At 47.7% G+C, this 22,049-nt stretch overlaps 1 protein-coding gene across 2 annotated transcripts in view; it reads left to right on the top strand.

Moving 5' to 3' along the window:
- RIC1 (RIC1 partner of RAB6A GEF complex) overlaps positions 1–22,049 on the top strand; it is an 882,831-nt gene that overhangs the window by 557,952 nt on the left and 302,830 nt on the right. For both annotated transcript variants that reach the window (XM_078675923.1, XM_078675922.1), the window contains exon 9: positions 16,482–16,626. In XM_078675923.1, coding sequence (XP_078532049.1) covers positions 16,482–16,626 — 145 coding nt within the window. The remainder of the gene's footprint in view (positions 1–16,481; positions 16,627–22,049) is intronic.

Here is a 22,049-nt window from a genome sequence, read left to right as displayed (position 1 = left end):
ACCCAGGGGCTGGGCAGCGCCCACCCCTGGTAGATCCAAGTCAGCCACAAGAGCTAGAACAAGAACCTTTTGGAAGGAGACACCGTCCCTTCTTATACACAGAAATGCCTTTGAAGTACTTTGAAGCTTTCGTGCAAGGGGCCCTGAGTACTGGAATGTTTCTGGTTTACGTCTCCCTGACAGCTTCAGGGCCAGAGGTGACAGTGGGCCGCCAGGATGGAGAGCCAGCAGGGTGGGCGACAGGCACAGCCCGGCACCACCAGATGCTCTTTCCTCCCATCCCTGACAGCAGAGGGGCCTTTCATCTACCCCCTCCTCCGGGGCCTTGCAGACCCTGCAGACCCTGTTCTACTCAAACCAGACAGTCCATCTACCAACAGGTCCAGGCACTCCTGGGCAGACTCACCAGCCAATCACACGCTAGCACCAACTTACACAATTATGCCAACTTCCAAAAGTGGTACTTCTAGACTAGACACAGTCATGCTGCATACATCATTTTGCAGCATTCATTCTCACGAGTTCACACATATCAAACTCGCCCCTGCACTCCCCACGCATCAGGAATCTACCATGGGCATACATATTTCCCAGTCATTCCTATGGGAGGGCAGGTCACTCACCATCCATACACAGAAAGCACACGCACTTTACACTGTACCACAGTGAAAAAGTGCGCAGAGGCCTACAATCACCAATCCAGGTTCCAAAAACAGGCTAGGAAAAAGCAAAAAGTCACGGGGTAAACCTGCCCAAAGGACCGGGTCCAACACATCCCCCTTCCAGCCAAAACGCAGGGTAGACCAATCACTACACTGATGGCCTTCCATGCTTTGGGCGACAAAACCACGGAGACGGGCCTGCAGGGCAGGGCCACCTTACAGTTTTTCGCCACTCTGAACCCACAGGGATTTCCCTCACAAAAGCTCTCTGACACAACTAGGATACCCCACTGGTACACACTAGTCATCCACAGCCAGGACCAGGCCCTAGGCCACCCAACGGTCACAGGTCCTAACCAATCCACAGAGTGGGGGCAGAAGCCCCTGGCACACAATAGCCAATCTCCACTCTCTCTCTCAGGGTAGCTACACTACCACTGATCCTACACCCTAGGGACCACACCCTCAGGCTGACTAGAGGTCACAGCAAGAATGCCCGATCCGACCTCTACTCCACCAATGTTAGAACTGGGGGTCTCTAGTTGGCAGAGGTAAGTACCTTAGACCAAGTAGGGACCCTTGCTTCCAGTCAGGGTGAAGGAATAACCCTCACAGGGAAGCACTCACCAGAACACAACTCTCCTACCAGATCAGGACCTCACTCCGTCACTGGTCTACCACCTGGAAACGATTCCACTTCTGAGGTACAAAGCACACAGCACAGTCCCTCTTCAAGCAGGTGGGGGGACACAGCACACAGCAAAGCCCCCTTTCCTCTACCTTAGTGGAAACAACAAACTGCAGGTGGGCCCTAGAACACACAGCAAGGGCCGCCTCCTCAGTCTCTTCAGCTGATCCACCTTAGTAGAGACTCCTCTTGACCTAGAAGTTTCCTAATCTCCCAACCTAGGATTTACACCCTTAAGTTGCACCGGGGTCAGAAGTACACCGTCCTTCTGCACCTGCTTCCAGTTCCACGATTACAGGCACAGTATGTCTCAGGCTAGACAGCGCACACGCCAGCGGCGTATCAGCGACACACTCTCCTCCAGTACTCCCTATCACAGGGTGATTCTCAGTATGTTCCAGGCTAGACAGAGCACACGCCAGCAGCGTATCAGCAACACACTTTCCTCCAGTACTCCCTATCACAGAGTGATTCTCAGTATGTTCCAGGCTAGACAGAGCACACGCCAGCGGCGTATCAGCAACACACTTTCCTCCCACCGGGGTCAGAAGTAAGGACACCCTCCCTCTGCACCCCCCTCCAGAGTTCTGCACCCTCCCACCTTGGAGAGGTACCCCTGGAAGCCAACAACCGGTCAGGACACTGACTACAGATGCCCTTCCTTCCAGGTCAGGCTGAACCTGAACCTGGCCTCCCCCCTCCTCGGGGAATGACCTCCAGAGGCCCCAAAAATGGTCGAGCACTCTAGATGGTCAAATGCCCAGCGAACCAGGACTTCTGCACCCTCCACTTAGGAGCGGTACTGCCCAACACTAGGACCGCCGGAGTTCTGGTTACAGACACTCCCCGTCCTCTAGACACAGGAAGATCCTCTTCAAATGACTTGTAAGTACAGCCTAGGCCCCTGACCTGGCGCTCCCTTAGGGAACCCTCCAGGCCCCGAGACAAGGTTTCGGGCTAACGTGGGACACACCGTCCCACACTCACTCCGCCTCCACTGAGACAGGACGTGAGCCCCTACACCCCTATCATCCTAATGGGACATAGCTGGGCTACACATGAACCTCTTCACCTACACAGGATCATCAGATACACAAGCCACTACTTTTAGAATCACTTTCTAATGTCTCTGCACGACATCCAGCACACCGCCAGACATCCACCTTCTTGTCCAATGCCTCTGCAGGACGTCCTGCACACCACCAGAGGTACACCTCACGTGCAAGCTCCTTAAAAAAACCTCACACGAACTCCTCCAGTTCAAGACACCACTCATCCACACACTCCCCCTCCAGACTGGTGAGACAGTTCCTCACTGCCTCTGACTCTCAACCTGTCACTCTCTTACTGAGCACCAGGCACCATACTCTGGGAACTGGGAATGGGACTTCACGCACTGGACACATTTAAGCTGCCACCACTGGATCCTACCATACTGGGGAATCCAGACACACACACTACACTCAGGGAATAACCACCCTCCTGAGCAAGCAATTTCTCCTCCACCCTCCCTCTCTTCCATCTACCCACACAGGGACAGGAATAGGGATTGGACACTGGACCCAGCAAGGGATTCCTAACCTATGGGAACCTCCCCTATCTACTGGCGTCCCGCCCTGTCATTTTCTCTCATCTGCCACTAAACATAAAGCGCAGGAACACCATCTGAAAATGACACTTTTGAGGAAAAATAAAATCAAAAACAATAATCCCAAATATGTGACTATCTGAAAAACGCAGAGTTTTTGTAATGTAGCCAGTTGTCGCTATAGCACTGGGCAAATGCAAGTCCAAATCCGCACCGCTGACCCACCAATGTTGGAAACCGGCTATTTCTGGTAGGCTAAGGCTTATGCCAAAGCCAGGCAGAAACCACCATTCCAGTCAGGGCAAGGAAGTCACACGCCAAGATAACCCCTGCTCGCCCTCTAGGTAGCATGGCGCGGGCAGTCTAGGCTAAACTCGGAGGCGATGTGTAAAGCATTTGCGTCAGCGCACGACAGCAACAGCATACTAGGCACACCACAAAAGAGACTCCACACAAGGTTATATTAAAATAACTTTTGTATTGTCAAAACATATCAGATAGAAATCACACATGTACATTGTGCCAACTGGCACGGCAGTATTCACAAGGGATTATTTACAAGACAGGGCCACTGTCTGAATCAACACTTTGCAGATATAGAAATACTTGTCAGAAATCAGAATAAAAGTATATAAACTTCACTGTAACACAAAGTAACAGTTATAGATCACACCCAGTAACTACTGGGAACAGGTAAGCACATACTACGCAACCCTAAACACCTTAGGAGCATGTCACGCAGGTACCCAGGACCTCACTAGGACCACCTGTACTAGAAAGAACAACCACCTAAGGATGAAATCCACTTAGGGGTATAGCTCAAAACACACTACCCATGATGCATGAATATACATTCAGAGGAGTAGTAAAGAAAGAAAACACATGATGTATAGACCTACACATTCAGCGGTGTTCAGGACAGAGCACATGATGCAATTAAAATACAGTCAGGGGTGCAGCGCAAGAAGACACATGATGACTAAACATTCAGAGGTGTAGCGCAAGAAGAGAAAGACACATAATGCATGAAACATTCAGGGGTGTCAAAGTAATACAATAGCGCAAAAATCACACGAGGCCTAAAAACCTTCAGAGGTGCAGGAATAACACATGATGCAAGAAATCACATTCAGAGGTGCAATAACCATATGATTGCGCACAAACTCACATAAGCCACCACCTGTGGCAGTCCCTAGGCCAATGGCCTTGTTGGGGCTCAGACGCCCTGAGTCTCAGTGTCAGGGTGCGCTGCCATGCAGCGCCAGTCTCAAAGTACCTAAAAGCCTAAACGTAGCAGGTGCCCACTAAGTGCTGGGCACCTGGAGAACAACAGAACTGAGCCAGGGCCCTCACTGGCCCTTCGGCGCCAACTGCGCCACTGCTGGAGCCACACAGGCTCTGGGCATAACACACATGCCCCATACGTTGGAGCCACAGAGGCTCTAAAGCAATGATGCCAACCGTTGGAGCCACACAGGCTCTTAAAACACTGGTGCTCCCATGAGCCTCGTCGGACTTTGGACAAAGAAATGCCCCCTCAGGGCCTTCTCCAGGCTTTTCCACGGTGGGGCGACCCTCTGCCAATCGGGGCCGCCCTGATTCCGCGTCGTTCACGGTGGAGTCCCCCACGGGGGACTCCAACTTCTAAAAATGCCCCCCAGAGCCTCTCAGGGTTCTGAATACCGCATGAGGCGGGGAGCCTCTCCGGGCTCCGTGGACGTTGGGGCGACCCACTGCCAACCGGGGCCGCCCTTGAAGCCTTCACGGCTTCGCGATGGCACTAGGCGCGAACACCGACAACGTGTCCCGGCGCCTCTCTTCTTCCCCACTCTGCCCAGCCCTCCGCCCAGACTCACCGGGTCTCCTGCGCGGCGGGGGCGGGGCTCGGCGGCAACGGAGGAGCTCCTGCTCCTCGCAGACTCTCCTCGCTTGGCCCGGTCCCCCGTCTCGGGACCGGGACGCAGAGTGGAGCCAGCCAGGCTCCCGGGCAGTCTCTTCTCTCGCGGCAGGACGGGGGCGGTCGAACCTCTCTCTTCCTGCAGGGCTCCCTTGGTACACGGGAGCCCTGCCAACCGGCCGCCTCGTCTCCTCAGATGCCGCCGGGCTCCCTTAGCTCACGGGAGCCCGGCCGACCCGCCAGCAGGCAGCGCCATCTTCCTTCTTCCTCGGCGCGGCCCAGCCAATCACGTCGCGGCTCCTGCGCCGAGCCCCTCATGACGCGAGGCCGCCAACCAATGGCAGCGCGGCCTCGCCGATCCACGGGCCAATCAGAGCACGGCTCTCCTCGGGTCTCGGCCAATCCGGTCGCGGCCCCTTCGTGGTTTGTTTTCCTCCGCGACAGATCGAGGTGGGCACTCGTAGATAATTATATCCATGCAGGCAGGAATCCTCAGCGCATCCAGCGCTATAAACAAGCAGGAAAAGCGCTCCTAAGCGCTAGAAAGTCCAGAAAAGGCGCTCTCAAGCGCGTGGGGGAAATTAAGCGCCCCAGAGATCTAGACAGCAGGCAGAGCGCTCCCAGGCGCTCAGGGGGAAGCCCAGCGCCTCCAGGCGCTAGAAATCAACTCCAGCGCTCTCCCCAGGAAAAGGCAGCTTCTCCATGCTGCCAGGGTCCCAGAGCTTCCCCAGGGGCAAAGCCAAGTCCCCCCTTCAGCCCAGGCAGGGCAGAAGGGTCCCCCAGGAGTCCAGGAATCCAGGCACCCAGGGGCTGGGCAGCGCCCACCCCTGGTAGATCCAAGTCAGCCACAAGAGCTAGAACAAGAACCTTTTGGAAGGAGACACCGTCCCTTCTTATACACAGAAATGCCTTTGAAGTACTTTGAAGCTTTCGTGCAAGGGGCCCTGAGTACTGGAATGTTTCTGGTTTACGTCTCCCTGACAGCTTCAGGGCCAGAGGTGACAGTGGGCCGCCAGGATGGAGAGCCAGCAGGGTGGGCGACAGGCACAGCCCGGCACCACCAGATGCTCTTTCCTCCCATCCCTGACAGCAGAGGGGCCTTTCATCTACCCCCTCCTCCGGGGCCTTGCAGACCCTGCAGACCCTGTTCTACTCAAACCAGACAGTCCATCTACCAACAGGTCCAGGCACTCCTGGGCAGACTCACCAGCCAATCACACGCTAGCACCAACTTACACAATTATGCCAACTTCCAAAAGTGGTACTTCTAGACTAGACACAGTCATGCTGCATACATCATTTTGCAGCATTCATTCTCACGAGTTCACACATATCAAACTCGCCCCTGCACTCCCCACGCATCAGGAATCTACCATGGGCATACATATTTCCCAGTCATTCCTATGGGAGGGCAGGTCACTCACCATCCATACACAGAAAGCACACGCACTTTACACTGTACCACAGTGAAAAAGTGCGCAGAGGCCTACAATCACCAATCCAGGTTCCAAAAACAGGCTAGGAAAAAGCAAAAAGTCACGGGGTAAACCTGCCCAAAGGACCGGGTCCAACAATAACAATATGATGTACTTTGCAAAATCAGTCACAGACTGGTGTATAACCAACAAATATTTATTTAAACAATGAATCCTTTGTTTGTTAATTCGTACCCTTTTATTGGGTCACATAGGAAGCACCCCTTAGCTGACAGGGTAGTCACAGAAGTTCAAGTATTTTGAATGGCAACTGGAGTCGGCTAGTGAAACCACTCAACGAATTTTCAGCGTCTGTGTAATAAACTTAGTATTCTCTGATCCAATGTAACTTTGTGCTCCATTAGGAAGATGTTGTAGTGCTCAGAAAGTTTACATTTCGGTGTCTTAATGTCAGACCAGTATGTGGGACCATCTTCAAGACAAAGTATTGTAATAACACCAAATATAGACCCTTCAAACCTATATATTAAAGAAACATAATCCTTACATGGAACTCAAAATTAGACAAGCCAAGACAGCCCCAATTGTTCCCACAGTGTGAATCAACCACTCACAATACCTAATGACAACATTATCGTGCATGCATACTGCACTAAAACAGCACAAGTGACTCCGAAAAAACACTAAAAACATCATGAAAAGTGCCCACTGCTCGGCATATAGATTAGTTTGCACAACCATCTCGCTGAGAAACCCATCATCCCCAAATATATTGAAAAAAATCAATTGGCGCGTAATTGTTTCTGTCCAAAGTACAACTAGCAACTTAAGTAAAAGGCTTAAGAACAGGTTAGACTCCATCCAGAGCAACCCACCTGAACTGATCCTTTGCACTAACTCCACCAGGCACAAATCTGACCGACTGTATATGGGATTGATGTTCCCATAACACTGGAGGTGGCAGTTCCCGCGCAACAGAAACATAGGGGCTGATTACGATGGCGTAACTGGCCACCGTCACGCCATTGTAACGTGCTTTACCCACTGCCATATCACGATGGCGGTGGGTATCTCGGCAGATGGAAAGTCTGTCCGCCGCTTTTCCACCGGTTGGCAATCGTTACGTTTGCCGGCCTTGCGGAGCTGGGGCTCATATATGGTGGCGGTGCCTAGCAGGCACCGCCATTCATATTATGATGTGTGGATTTCAAGGCCTATCCATGGCGGCCTGGTGGGGATTTGCTTTGGGGGCCCGTTGGGAGAGGTGCAGTTGGGGCATACCCGTGGTACCCCTCTACATGCCCATGCACAAGGTGGCAGGCACCGCATGGTGCCTGCCATGTTGTGCATGGAAATGCACAACATGGCACTTTACCATTGCGGCGGTTGCTGCAGCCAGCAGCACCAGCCACAATGTTAAAATGCCAGATACGACCACAGTGGTCGTATCATGATCAGGGCCCGGGACCGCCGTGTGAAAGACGGGCGGTCACGTTCCCGATAGGCTACCCATCCTAATAGGCCCCACAGTTTGGCTCCGCAACAATAGAAGTTTCATTGCCAAATCATCTGAGGATTCCTCTCTGACCGAGAAATCCCTGCCACATCTAACCGCAGATTCCTTTTCGGGATCGTAATCTTGCTCCAGTTTTGAACTACATTCTATAATCCGTTCCAGTACTGCAGCAGCAGATATCCTAGGTGAAACCATATCTGTAAATCGAAAAACTGAAAAGGAGAACAAGAAATGCGTAGAGGAAAAGGTTCAGAATAAAACAAGCATTTACAATGCAACAGTTTCGCCTTTGTAAAAGTTAGAGCTATTGGCATTGTAAATGACAATTTTTTTATTTATGTGTTGGTTTTGAAAACAGATAAATAAATGGCATTGCCATTTACAATGCCAATAGCTTAATCTCTCGCAAACAGTAAAAATGATTAATAATAACTAACCTTCTTATCAAAGGACCAAAAACCCTGCCTTAAGGTGCAGTCATCAAAGAGCTTGCTGACAATTAGGAGCTCCCTGAGTGATGGTGTGTGTTTTGTAGGTGTGTGTGTGTGCACGTGTGTATTGCTGACATGCAATGCTCACATTCAATTAGGAGCTCCCTGAGTGATGGTGTGTGTGTTTGTAGGTGTGTGTGTGTGTGTGCGCGTGTGCACGTGAGTATGCACATGTGCACGGGCGTGTGTGCATGATCATTGTGTGAATGAACGTTCACAAGTGTGTATGAATGTGCGCATATGAGTGAGTGTGCATATGCGTGGATCCACGAGGCATGAAAATGTATGTGCCACTCTAGTTCGTCGATCTGCAAGGATTTTTTCATCATGCCCTCTGAGGCAATCATGGACCAGAAACAATGTTTACTGCATGTGTGAGTGAAAGCAAGTGAATGTCAGAATGCATATGTATGTATCTGTGGCAATGTGTTGAAAGTGGTGCGTGCATGTGTGAGGGTAAGTGTGTGAAAGAGAGAGATAGTGTGCAAAAGGCCTTGAAGGGCTGGTGTCAATATGCAGCAAATGTCAGCAACTCATTCTCCTGCTCATCTATGCAATCATAAACCAAAATGTACGTGTGTGTTCGTGCATGTGCACTCGTGTAAGTGTGTGTCTGTGCGCATTTGTGGAAGAATGCACAAGTGTATTAGAGTTTGAATGTGTGAATAATGCGTACACCACTCTAGCTAGGTGGTCTGGCATATTCGGCCTCCCATTAACATACTCACTGAAGCAAACATAAACTAAACCAAATCTTGTGTGTGAGCTGTAGGGTCTGTTTCCCTTGCGAAAATAAGAGGTGTGAAGCAAATTACCACATAGGAGTCAACCCCGAGCTCCCAAAGTGTCATTGCCTGCAGGGGAATGAAATCAAATCGTGATGCCTATTACCCCTGTCCCTAATCTTAAGGTTCCCAGGTCCACTCCATAAGCAATCCATTGTTTCCTTGTTATTGCGTTTCCTTAAACCCATTGAGATGGACCGAGCAAACCCAATTACACAGATAATGCCTGCGGTAATGTCAGCTCTGGGGTGGTGTCGAGGGGACTGCAGGGCCAGAAACAAGGCCAGCTCTGCTGCCCCTGGGCCGAGGCACACCTCATCCCTGCTCCCGCGTCACTTTCTCTGCCTCATACACACACACGCACACACAAACAGGGCCACAGAAGCAAGGCGCTCAAACAGCACAACACCAGCATGAACACCCAACATTCACGCAAACACGCACACTCAACACACACTCAAAAGGACGTGTGAGCCCAAAACACAATTACAGGAATACTTCACCGAAGCACACACATACAGCAATCAAACCATGCACGCCTATAACAATACAAACTCCTGTGCATTCGGGGTAGGCACACAACCACAAATTACAAACAAAAACTTACAAACATATGTAACACAAATCACAGCGATAGAAGCACAGCCAATCACTCATACATAATGCATATATTCGACACACACGGAACACTCTTATGTCACATAGACATGTACATATCAAAACGACAAGTGCACATACCCAAACATACATTGAACACAATTATAAACTTTCAAAGGCGCACCAATGCAGTTTAGCATACAAGACACGTATGGCAAAACACCAAATACAAACTAAACACATGCACCAAACACACACACATATCTACCAAAAGTAACGAAAACAGGTAACACAAAACCACTGGCCCAGAGCACACTGCGCCCCTCCAGCTCAAAGACAGCTTATGGCTTTGCAACGGACAGGAACAACTTCCGCAGGTACTAGGGGAGGGGCAGCAGGGTCGGAGATCCGAAAGGACCAGCACAGCAGTATTTATTTATTTTTATTTAGGGCATTTTTATATAGCGCGGACATTACCCAAAGGAACATTAAAAAAGCAATGGAGGGGGGGTGGGATAGGAGAAACGGACAGCGGGAGGGGGGGCGGGGGAAGGCAGGACAGCAAGCACGAACTGGGGGGGTGCAGGACAGCAGCAAGCACAAACTTTCAAAGGCGCACCAATGCAGTTTAGCATACAAGACACATATGGCAAAACACCAAATACAAACTAAACGCACGCACCAAACACACACACATATCTACCAAAAGTAACGAAAACAGGTAACACAAAACCACTGGCCCAGAGCACACTGCGCCCCTCCAGCTCAAAGACAGCTTATGGCTTTGCAAAGGACAGGAACGACTTCCGCAGGTACTAGGGGAGGGGCAGCAGGGTCAGAGATCCGAAAGGACCAGCACAGCAGTATTCATTTATTTTTATTTAGGGCATTTTTATATAGCGCAGACATTACCCAAAGGAACATTAAAAAAGCAATGGGGGGGGGGGATAGGAGAAACGGACAGCGGGAGGGGGAGCGGGGGAAGGCAGGACAGCAAGCACGAACAGGGGGGGGTGCAGGACAGCAGCAAGCACAAACTTTCAAAGGCGCACCAATGCAGTTTAGCATACAAGACACGTATGGCAAAACACCAAATACAAACTAAACACATGCACCAAACACACACACATATCTACCAAAAGTAACGAAAACAGGTAACACAAAACCACTGGCCCAGAGCACATTGCGCCCCTCCAGCTCAAAGACAGCTTATGGCTTTGCAACGGACAGGAACGACTTCCGCAGGTACTAGGGGAGGAGCAGCAGGGTCAGAGATCCGAAAGGACCAGCACAGCAGTATTTATTTAATATTATTTAGGGCATTTTTACATAGCGCGGACATTACCCAAAGGAACATTAAACAAGCGATGATACTGGACAGGTGGGCATTGGGCAATGTGGCTGGATGGCACTGGGAGCGATTGACAGGAGGCGGGCAATCCGGGAACAGAGGACGACGGCAACGAGACACGCAAAGACGTAAATAAACAAAATGCTGCTTACCTGATAAGGAGAGGACTGAAATCGTGCAACCCACCCCCGCAAAACACACGTCCAAAATGGCCAAAACATCACGGGGAAAAAAACATCCGCCCACCGCCGCATGACGATCGCAAAGGGGCGGGATGAGTAAAAATCGCCGGAACGCCCACGAATCTGCTCCGGCAATGACGGACAGATCTTTAATCCAATGGCTAGCCTCCATTTATGGAGCTAGCCAATGGAAGAGAAGGCGGGACAAAGCCCCATACTGGTAGAAACATAAGATTTCGCCTGCGCGAACGCTGCTGCGCAGCGGACGCCAGGCGAAACCTAAAAACACTGAAGAACAACCAAAGTGAAGCACAAATATTGTTTAAAGAAACGGTATTCTCCAATGTAGTACAAAAAAAGTGGATCACAGAGCACGAAAAAAACACCCAATAAATCAATGGTGGAAAAGGAGCTATATGTATGCAACCAAAATTTGAGAGAACTCCAGGACAAATTACTCCATAAAGTAACTGAAAAAATGTAAAAACAATCTAAAAGCAACCATATGCACAAAACAAGTACAATGATAAACAACTTGAGAAAATGCAAAATACATAAGGAAAGAGAATAAAAAAATTACAAAAATCAAATGACAAATACAGAAGTTGTAGCTTACTCTTTACCCAAAACTACCAACTAAACAAATTACAAGGAAAGTAACCAACAACCGTTAAAAATACAGTTACAAATAGAAATCTCATTAATTTTACACACAGCCTGCAGAAAAAAGGTCATACATAATACACAATGTGCCATTGCTGGAACAAAAACACTACACATACTCACAATATGCACAGCAAGAAAGTCTGTAACAGGATTAACATTGAAGACCTTTAATGTAAGCAAGCCAGCTGCAAATCGGGGACTGATATGTCCACCCCGACATTGCAGCATTTAGCTGCTGCTGCCACTTTCAGATCATCGTCAGTGGTATATGCATGCATACAGTACTGCACATGCATGTCCACACACCATGATACGGCGACCATTTTCAAAATTCATTTATTTAAATTCCCCTTTACAAGATATCGGACGACAATCTTGGAGTGATGTATAAAAAAAAAATGCAAGGTGTGCAAAAGCGCATTTGGAACAGCGAGCACCCCAGCAGCAAATTGTAGCTGCTGAGCCCTACACAAAATGTGAAAACAAGTGAGAGAAATGGGAGAGCAGCCGGTGAGGGACAAGGGGTAGCAATGGGAATGGAGTGTGCAAAGGAGCAGTGGCAGAGACTGAGGTAGGGGGAGGATGAAAAAATATATAAAGCAAAATAAACAAATTGCTGAAAGGAATGGGTAAGCAAACCATGAACTTGGGGAGTGGAACATGGATGGAGCCTTTTTGAGGGTGAAAGCAGTTCAGAAGGGAGAAAGTAAGAAAACGCATCCACTGGCCAAGAAGTGCTGAATGAAAAAGAAGTAGTCCCCTGAATGTGAGCAGTGGAGATCCAAGTCATCCAATCAGAAGGACTGTAATGAAGCTGTGCTCGAGGGAGGGACAAATACAAGATGAGCAAGGAACACCATCAAACAAGAAGCAGGGAAATATTGACTAGAAAGCCTACCAAAGGTAAGCCACGGGTTGGCCCAAAGCCCACTAAGTATTGGCGTCAACCAAGATAGTTCTTCCCCCGCAGACTGCTAAAAGCGGTTCGTAGGCAGCATCTAATATAGGCCCCTAGACTTGATGGTGCAGATAGCTCAGGTACTAATGCGGCATAATGCAGCAATCCAGCTCAGCGAGGGCCCGCTCAGACTATTTTCCTTCTGAGTTCGGCATTATGAGCATCACTAGCATGGCATTAGTGGTCCAGTTTACATTTGCAGGCAACTAACTGGGCGCTGTGGCCTCAATTTGATGTAGAAATGTGCTTTAAGCAGTGGTTAACGCTCACTGCCGGACGGACAGATTTTTTCAATGCTTTTCTGCAGGTTCGGTGGGGAGAGGCATCAAAGGGCTTTTTTGGCATAAAGGATTGGTGGTGAATTAGTATAATGAAATATGAAAGTAATTTGAGCAGTGGATAAGTTAGTCTGTTATTTGGATTGAGAAGGATAGTGGAGGGATAGAAGAGGGAAAAAGGTTCGCATTTAAATAGCGCTTGCTACCCCTGATGAGGTGTTGAAGAGCTTTTTGGTAGGTAGCACGCTACTCCGGAACCCAAACCGCATTAGTGGGAATTAATATAGGGAACTATGCAATTAATTTGAGTGCTGGACATGTTAGGTCTGTTATTTGTATGGAAAAGGAATAGTGGAGGGATAAAAGAGGGAATGGTCTAGAATTTTCTTTTTTTTGGAGTTTATAGCCTAGAAATTAGTGTGCAGTCCACATTTTACTGTTTTGTAAACGCAAAACAAAAACAAGGTCCACTTCGAGGCACACTTTCTGGGGTGGCAGTGGAGGCGGTTATTAACCACATCGCTGCGGCTGCTATTCCGCCGCAGCGCTAAGGGGGCGGGGGGCCCGTGCAGCGGGCCCATGCTGGTGACGGAACCGCTCCGTCACCAGCCGCGGTTGAGCTGTGCTCATGACAGAGCGGTTCTGTCATGGCCCCGCCCGCTTAATAGAACGCGCCCCGCAGGCGCAAAATCAGCGCTGCGCAGGCCCGTCGGGCGGGCCATGACGGAACCGCTCCGTCATCAGCACAGCGCCACCGCGGCTGATGACGGAGCGGTTCCGTCATCAGCACGGAAGGCGTTAACAAATGGGACTGTCCCAAACTGAATAAACATATCACATTAACTTTAATTAAAACCCGCCGCTGTCGACCATCTCAGTGGTGCACGTTACTCTCCTCAAGAATATGAAGAGCGGAATCACCCCACCTCTCTTTTGTTTTTAAAACTGGGTCTTGCAAGATGTACAGTGACATCGGCGTCTGGAGTATTTAATATCCCACTGAACTATCATACATGTCAGTAACCGTAATTAGGAAGTCGAAGGAAACTAAAATTATTTCCTTGTCCGCCCAAAATAAGTAAACCTAAAGAACAGCGTGGGATCTAGGGAAGTAGGCAGGACAGTTCCTACTGCAGTCATCTGCTTTTGACCTGTCCTTTCCATCTGCCATCCTCCTGGAATTGCTGAGGTGCTAAAATTATGTGTATCTGAGTGAATCCGATTACATGCAGAATACATTGTATGAAGAAATTAAAAATGTGCTCGGAAAATTAGATTGTTTTAGTTTTTTATTTTCAGCGGCGCTGCATTGCTTTGATTTTTATTCAATTTTTACAGGCAGGTACATTCGCTTTACCGTTACAGGGTACCAGCCAAGCTTGGCTGGTGTTGCCATGGTTACAGGTAGTTGATGTACATGTTTGGCTGCATCCCTTTACAATGTCTTGCTATAAGATTAGGACAGATGAAGGAAAGAGAGAGAGTAGAGGAGAAAGGGAGGAGATAGGTTACAAGAAGAGTAGTTTAGCGATGAGCCTATTCTGGGTTTATAGAGTTTTGTTTTGTGGGCAGCCGATCCGCTCAAGTGAAATCATGGGGTTCATAGGAGTCCAGGTACACGTCAAGCGATTTCCATATTCCCTTAGTAGCTGGTTTCCAGGGTGAGTTTTGGAGTGCCGTGCTGTCTACGCCCCTGAGGTACGTTACCCAATTGATCCAACCTTTGTATGACGTCTTAGCTGTATCCATCCAGTTGGACAGTACCATTTTCACTGCCGCAGTCAGTAGGAGGTCCAGCAGATCCCTGCCATGTTGTGAGGCAAGTCCTGCGGTCATGAATGCGGTGGTGAGGGCAGAGAATTCTGGGAAGGAGTGGAGGTCTTGTTTGTACCTAACGTGACTTAAATGCCAAGAAGTCCCCTTTTCCTCCCTTTGCCCAAGCTGCATGTATGCCAAATTTGGGGGAAATCTGATATAGGCCTACATAAATATGAAAGTACATTTTAAAATGGAAAACTCGTGTTCGTCCTAGGATAATTGCGGCATCCTAGGATATTTATGCCAGTGTCTAGATGCCTTGCACAGTGCCAGGCGCTATCCCGTAGGGCTAATAGGGCTTCACTGACCTGTCCCCCTCACTGCTCAATCTGTACTCTTACTCAAACAAGCCCATCTCTAACCACGCATTAATTCGTCCCACTCTGCACTTACATCTGAACCCAAATTCATATGGTCACCTCACTCGCCCTGCAGTCACTCCTCTCACCCTACTCTCTCACTGTCGCATCGCTCACTGTGCACTCACATGGGCACTCCTGCCACCCACACAGCACAGAGGGTTAATGTGCTGCTACAAATAAGGTGTACCATGCAGATCACAGAAGTGAGTGTTAGTAAACTATGAGTAGCGCTATAAATTATGAAATGTTTGTCAGAAAGATGCTATAGGGAGATGAGGTGCATTGTTCATGAGTGGTAGTGAAGTAATTAATGGAGAAGGAGAAAATGGGGGAGGGGCGCCAAAAAACTGCTACACAGTGTGCGACCAATGTTAGCGCCAATGTTAGGCTGTGAGTGTTCTCCACCCCCACCCTCGGAATTTCGGGTCTAGTTGCGCCCATGCACAGTGCATGCGACGGTTGTGACTACACGGGGGTAAAGATGTTGTTGTCACCAGTCAAAGTAAGCTCAGTGGAAACGCAGTATTGACATTTAAGTCTGGGTGTTGGTAAAGTATGGAATCTCTTCGGGAGCCCCCAGGCCCCATTTATCAGGAAGGCTACGAGTATCGCTATAAAAACCCTGAACAGCCTTGCAGGAAGATGCAAAGAAAGCGGTCTGAAGGGGAGACTGAAAAGGAATTTTATTAGCAAATCTTCCAGAAGCTTCTATTGTTAAAGTGTAGAACTCTCGATCTCTACTCCGGGAGCTATCAAAAACAAGATGAATCGTTTTGACGTTAGATGAACAATGCGACGGTAAAAACAGGGAAGGCTTCTGGAAGAAAAATAGGTACAATTCCGTTCCAGGCTGACCGTTTTTTTTTTGCATCTGTTATGTAAACCACTAAATCTTAAAATTACTAAATCATTTACCGTTAGCTTGAGGGTGGGCTTGAATGGAGTGGGCTGCCCTTGAGAGCACTTCACAGCTCTAGAAGCCGAGTACACAGATTTTCCAGGTTTTAAACGATGCCTGGTGCGTGCGTTTAAATGTCACAGGGGGTGTGGCTAGTGATGTTTTTGCCCACATGTAAAGAGCAGCATGTTAATGTAAAACAAGTAGACTATCGATGTGCTTTTTCGTGAACATTGTTGAATGAAAATGGCCACGTTTCGTGTGGATAAATAGTAATGTATTTATCAGGCTATTTCTCGTTTTTCTAGATATTTGGAACAAAACTGGAGCTGTAAAACTGATCCGATGGTCGCCTGATTGTAGTGTTGTGATGGTGACGTGGGAATGTGGTGGCCTTTCCTTATGGAGTGTTTTTGGGGCACATCTTCTGTGCACTCTGGGTGGAGAATTTGCGTGAGTATATTTAAGTTAAAATGGTACTTTAGAATAAGACTCCTTTCTTAAATAGTTTCATGTAATTGATTGTTGTTCCATCAATTTTGGGATTGTTCTGTGAAATAATTACATTCTTGCCTCTAGTAAATTCTGTCCGGAATACCAACACCTTAACTTCAATCGAAGTCAAATCATTGCAGCTGAGTGACGCTACTAAAGTGTTTATGCCTGATGTTCTATGTATGCTGATAACATTTATTTTAGTTTTTTTTAGCATTTGTTAGTACCAACATCAATCGAAAGTACTAATGGAGCATTGGGGGGCGGGGAGGGGAGCTAAAGTAAGCGGAGGGAGTACAGTTACTGGAGTGCATACAAGAAAAGCAGCTAGTAGTAAAATCAAGAAGCCATTTGCGTCTGCAGTCAGAACAGGTAGATTTTCAGTGCTATTCTGAATTTGAAACGGTCCCTTTTCGTGTGCTGTTATACTGTGCAGAGCGGTACAAAAGGGGGTGGTCCTAGGATGCTTGTTTCCGGTCCAGGGAAGGCATGGCTTGGCAGTTCGGACTGGGCTATTCCCATGAGGCACAGGGTCAGACTTATTTGCATATGGCCATGTCAGAACTGGGGTGGCAGAGTGGGCTAAAGAACGGTGGTGGATTAAACCCAGATCTTTTGACTGGGTGTGTGTGTTTGATTTGTTCAGATGCTCCGTCCATCACCACCCCCTTTTGTGCTGCTTTGTTCGCCACAAGTTGGCAGGGTATGCTCAGACGTGAGTTCCTTGCTCACTTTGCCACTGGATTCAAGCAAGCCTGGCTGAAGACGGCTGAAATGCCAGAAACCGGTCATAGTAAGCTTGTTTCCGGTCCAGGCAAGGCATGGCTTGGCAGTTTGGGCTGGACTGTTCCCATGAGGCACAGGGTCAGACTGGCTATGTCTGAACTGGGGTGGCAGAGTGGGCGAAAGAACGGTGATGGATTAAATCCAGATCTTTTGACTGGGTGTGAGTGTTTGATTGGTTCAGATGCTCCATCCATCACCACCCCCTTTTGTACAGCGTTATACTGTGCAGGGCCCCATTGGCACATGTACCTTTGTTTTCAGACGGGACTACCAGCTTATAGCAACTGACTTTTCATATGCGGTGGTCCGCAGGAAGGTGTGACAAACGTCATCTAAGGCAAAACTGAATATTGCTTTCTGGTTAAATCTCAATGCTGAGGTAATATTGCTGCAGAGATGTGGTTCATATATTATAGACCAAAGTTCATGCAGACTGCAATGTTGTTAACCCTGGGCTTGTTAACATATTTGCTGGAAGACCCTAATTAATGACTGCTAGGTGCCATATTTAAACGTTGTTGCAGTAGCCAATGGAACTAATGCTATAAACAAATGCAGATTTTGCAACATTAATATTTTATATTCACATGCTGTGCATGATTCCGCCATCTTGTAGTTGGGTCCAGAATTGTCTTTTTTTCCTTTTATGTGCGATGTCTGCGTCAATAATCCATATTTGTAAAGCACAAACATATCATCCCTTAAAGTTTCAAGGCGCTGGGGGCCGTCAGGGAGATTAAGTGAGCTATTGCCCAGAGTCACATGATGCTGAGTTGGTGCTGGGGTCGAACAGTGATCCCTGCGCTCTGGCGTCTGCTGCTCTGGCTTCTAAGCCACTATGTGCGGTTGCTGTCAATAGCATTGGGTCTTGAAGCAGAAACAAAAGCTCCAGACCAAGAAGCTGAAAAAGTTTTTGTCGGGGAAATTGCAGAAAAAACCCCAAAATAAAGATGAAACCTTAAACAACCAATGGATGTGAAGGTAAAACTTTTGGGGGCAACCATTGTGCAGGTCAGAGAATGAAAATATGGTATTGGCGCACCCCTTTTTGCTTCTGCCGCAAGTGCCAACACAAATTCTCCCAGAGGGAGAGTCAGAGGTTTACAACCTCAATCTGCAGAGACCCCATCGCTTGGAGGACTGCAAAGCTTACTCAAGAGTTTCAACCCAGGACTCTGAGATCAAGGGCAGAACAGTAGGCTCATTTCGAAATGAAGCAGGTACAGAAGTTCAATCCCAAAGAAAATCTACCCAGTGACAAAAAATATCTGGAGGGACCCTAATAGCGCAGGGCGAATTTCCGATGTTGCGGAGACAGTGTATTCTGAAAGGCCAACCCATGATGGACACAAGCGGCAGGTAACACCGCTCTCTGGCGTAGAGCTGATACCACTGGAGTCGGAACACTTCAAAACTGCATTGCCGCTGATAAGTTAGGCAGTTGATGGAAAAAGAAGACAGAAAGAACCTGGCAAGTCTACAGACAAGGCCACTGCTAAAAGCAAACTCCCCCCGAACTGATATCGATGATGAAAGATGCTAGAGAGGGAGGGGAGGAGTTTGACAAGAGTGAGCTTCAGTGCCAAAGAAGAGGTCTTGGACGATCAATGTCGACTAAAACATCCTCTGCATAGTGAGGAGAAAGAAAGAAGCTTGATGCCAATATGGAGACTCTGGGTCTGCTAAAAAAAACGAGAGCTTGACAACTCCTCAAAGGGATACAGGATCGGAACAGTATGTCCTCAAGACAGCGACCTTCCACAAAGGTCAGAGGTAGATCAGCCAGAGATGAAACCTGCAGCAACCTCAGATCTGCTTAGGAGACAGAAGAGATATGCATGTATGTGGATGAGACAGGGGAGGGGCCAGTACAACAGTGAGCCTTTTGGTGCCGAAAATCCAATATATGAAGGTTTGCAGAATGTCAAAGCAGACTCCCAAGAGGCCATCTCCTCCAGGCAACATTGCCACATACAATACAGTCATCAAGAGGGTGGCAGACAGAAATGAATTGAAACTGGAAGAGGATCAGGTTGAATGGAAACACTCATGCCTTCAGAAAGTAAGAGCTAATATCTTCCAATGCTACCGAGCATCTCTGACCAGGGAGGAGAGGCATTTAGGGAGATAACCGCCTCTGAAGTCATGACCCCAGTGTCGAACAGAAGTATAAACATTCCTCTCAGGATCCAGACTACATTAGGGGTACAGTTAAGGCAGATTCTATCATTGTTGCCACTGCTCGGAAAAGGAGGAGCACACCGCCAGCTATGGGAGTGCTGACTGACTGAAAAAGCAAGTGATTGGACATGATAGGGAGACTGTTGGAGTGCTGCACTTTGGAGCTCAGATCCGCTTCTCAACAGCTATGGGCCCCAAAATGGAGGATCTGATGCAGCACCTACCAGACCAGTACAAGAAAAGAACTAAGAACATATTCCTAGGAGTGTTATTATTGAGGGGCAAACACCTGTTTAAAATCACGGGTCCAAAGACAAGGCCAACGCTGAATGCCTCACTGACCTCAGTGACGAAAGGTGATAGAGAGCAAGGGAAGGATTTCCAACAATAGGAAACCTTGGTGCCGAAGAAGAGGTCTTTAATGATTGATTTCAACTAGAAGGCCCCCGATATTGAGAGGGAAAAATAACCGTCTCAAGTCCAAAATAGAGGCTTTGCTTCGACAAATGTGAGATTTTTATGCTAGAAGACAGTGCAGAGCATGTGAATCCAGAAAATTCTTCCATTTGCAAAACTACTCCTACGGGTAAGTAACCATTTTGTTTTTCCTGAAGGAATGCATGTCGCAACATTTGTTTAACCCCTTCACTGCTAGGCCTTTCCCCTCCTGTGCTAAGCCTTTTTATTGGCTATTTGGGGTAGTTGGCGCTTAGGCCCCTGTAACTTTTTGACCACATAAGGTATCCACGCCAAATTTGTGTCCTTTTTTTGCAACATCATGGGGATTCTAAAGGTACCCAGGGTTTGTGGATTCCCCTGGAGGGGACCCAGAAATTAGCCAAAATACAGCAACATTTAGTTTCTTTGGGGAAAATTGGGAAGAAAGGGCTGCAAATTAAAGCATCTGGGGTTTTCCCTGCAAATGGTATCAAAAAAGAAGTTATGGGGCTGTAAACGCCATTTTCCCAGCTTTTAGGGAATGACAGACGTTTGTCAGGAAACCAGAATTCTTTACACAGTTTTCGCATTTTTCTGGGACATAGCCTATTTTTGCTATTTTTTGTGCTTTCAACCTCCTTCCAGTTAATGGGAGAAATGGCTATGAAAGCTTAAAGAAAATAAATAATGGATCCTGGAAAGCTATACATTTTGGTAAAGTAGACAAAATTCTGAAGTCAGCAAGGGGTCATTTGTGTAGATCCTTCAAGGTTTCTTTATAGAAACTACCAGTTAAATATAGGAAAGATTGAAAATTAGTTGAAAAAACTGCCTTTTGTGTCAACGTTTTCATCTGTAATTTCTTCTAATTATGACAGCTCTTTGAAAGCAATATACCATTACATCAGGGGGACCTTACTGGTTGTGGGGGATATATAGGACTTGTAGGCTCACCAAGAACCCAACGAACCCAGAGCTAAAAAACTGAGCAGCAACTTGCAATGGTCTTTTATTATGTACTGGGTATATAGCAATTATTCTGGGAAAATGTATACATGGAAAAATCGGTATGAAAGACACCTATGTATTTCTGAAATGGGAACAAAATATAGAGTTTAGGAACAGTAGATATTTGCACATTTCCGAATTTGGGAATACTCATAGTAGCATGAGAATTATCGGTCATTTTTCAAAATGACTTGTTTTTACACATTGTCTTTCATTTGGAAGGCTGAAATGCATTGAAAGTCAATAGATAATAATAGTTACTTTACAAATCTGAATTACCCTAAGTCTCCCTATAAAAATGGTACCTCACTTGTGTGGGTAGTCATAGTGCTCACGCCAGTAAACTGCTCAAAACGCAACGTGAACACACCACATTTTCACAATGAAAAATTACCCTTTTTTTGCAAAATGCCTAGCTGTTGTTTTTGAACCCTAGCTCTGCCGGCACCTAGGGAAACCTAGCAAACCTATACATTTTTGAACACTAGACACCCAGGGGTGACTTGTCTGGCTCTCACCAGGTTCTGTTACCCAGAATCTCTTGCAAACCTAAAAAAACACATTTTCCTCACGTTTCTGTGGTGAAAAGTTCTGGAATCTGCGTGGATCCCCACATTTCCACCCACCCCGCATTTCCCAAAGTCTTCCGAGAAAAATGGTACCTCACTTGCGTGGGTAGGCCTAGTGCCCGCGACAGGAAATTGGGCAAAACGCAACGTGGAGACACCACAATTTCACAGTGAAAAATTAGCCTTTTTTTGGCAAAGTACCTAGCTGTAGTTTTTGAACACTAGCTCTGCCGGTACCTAGGGAAACCTAGCAAACCTATACATTTTTGAAAACTAGACACCCAGGGGAATCAAGGATGGGGTGACTTGTCTGGCTCTCACCAGGTTCTGTTACCCAAAATCCTTTGCAAACCTAAAACATTGTCCAAAAAAACACATTTTCCTCACATTTCTGTGGTG

Source organism: Lissotriton helveticus, chromosome 2_1 (genome assembly GCF_964261635.1).
Source record: "Lissotriton helveticus chromosome 2_1, aLisHel1.1, whole genome shotgun sequence".
NCBI lineage: Eukaryota > Metazoa > Chordata > Amphibia > Caudata > Salamandridae > Lissotriton > Lissotriton helveticus.
The sequence above is the reverse complement of the archived record's forward strand: the minus strand, read 5'-3'. Positions and strand labels throughout refer to the sequence as shown.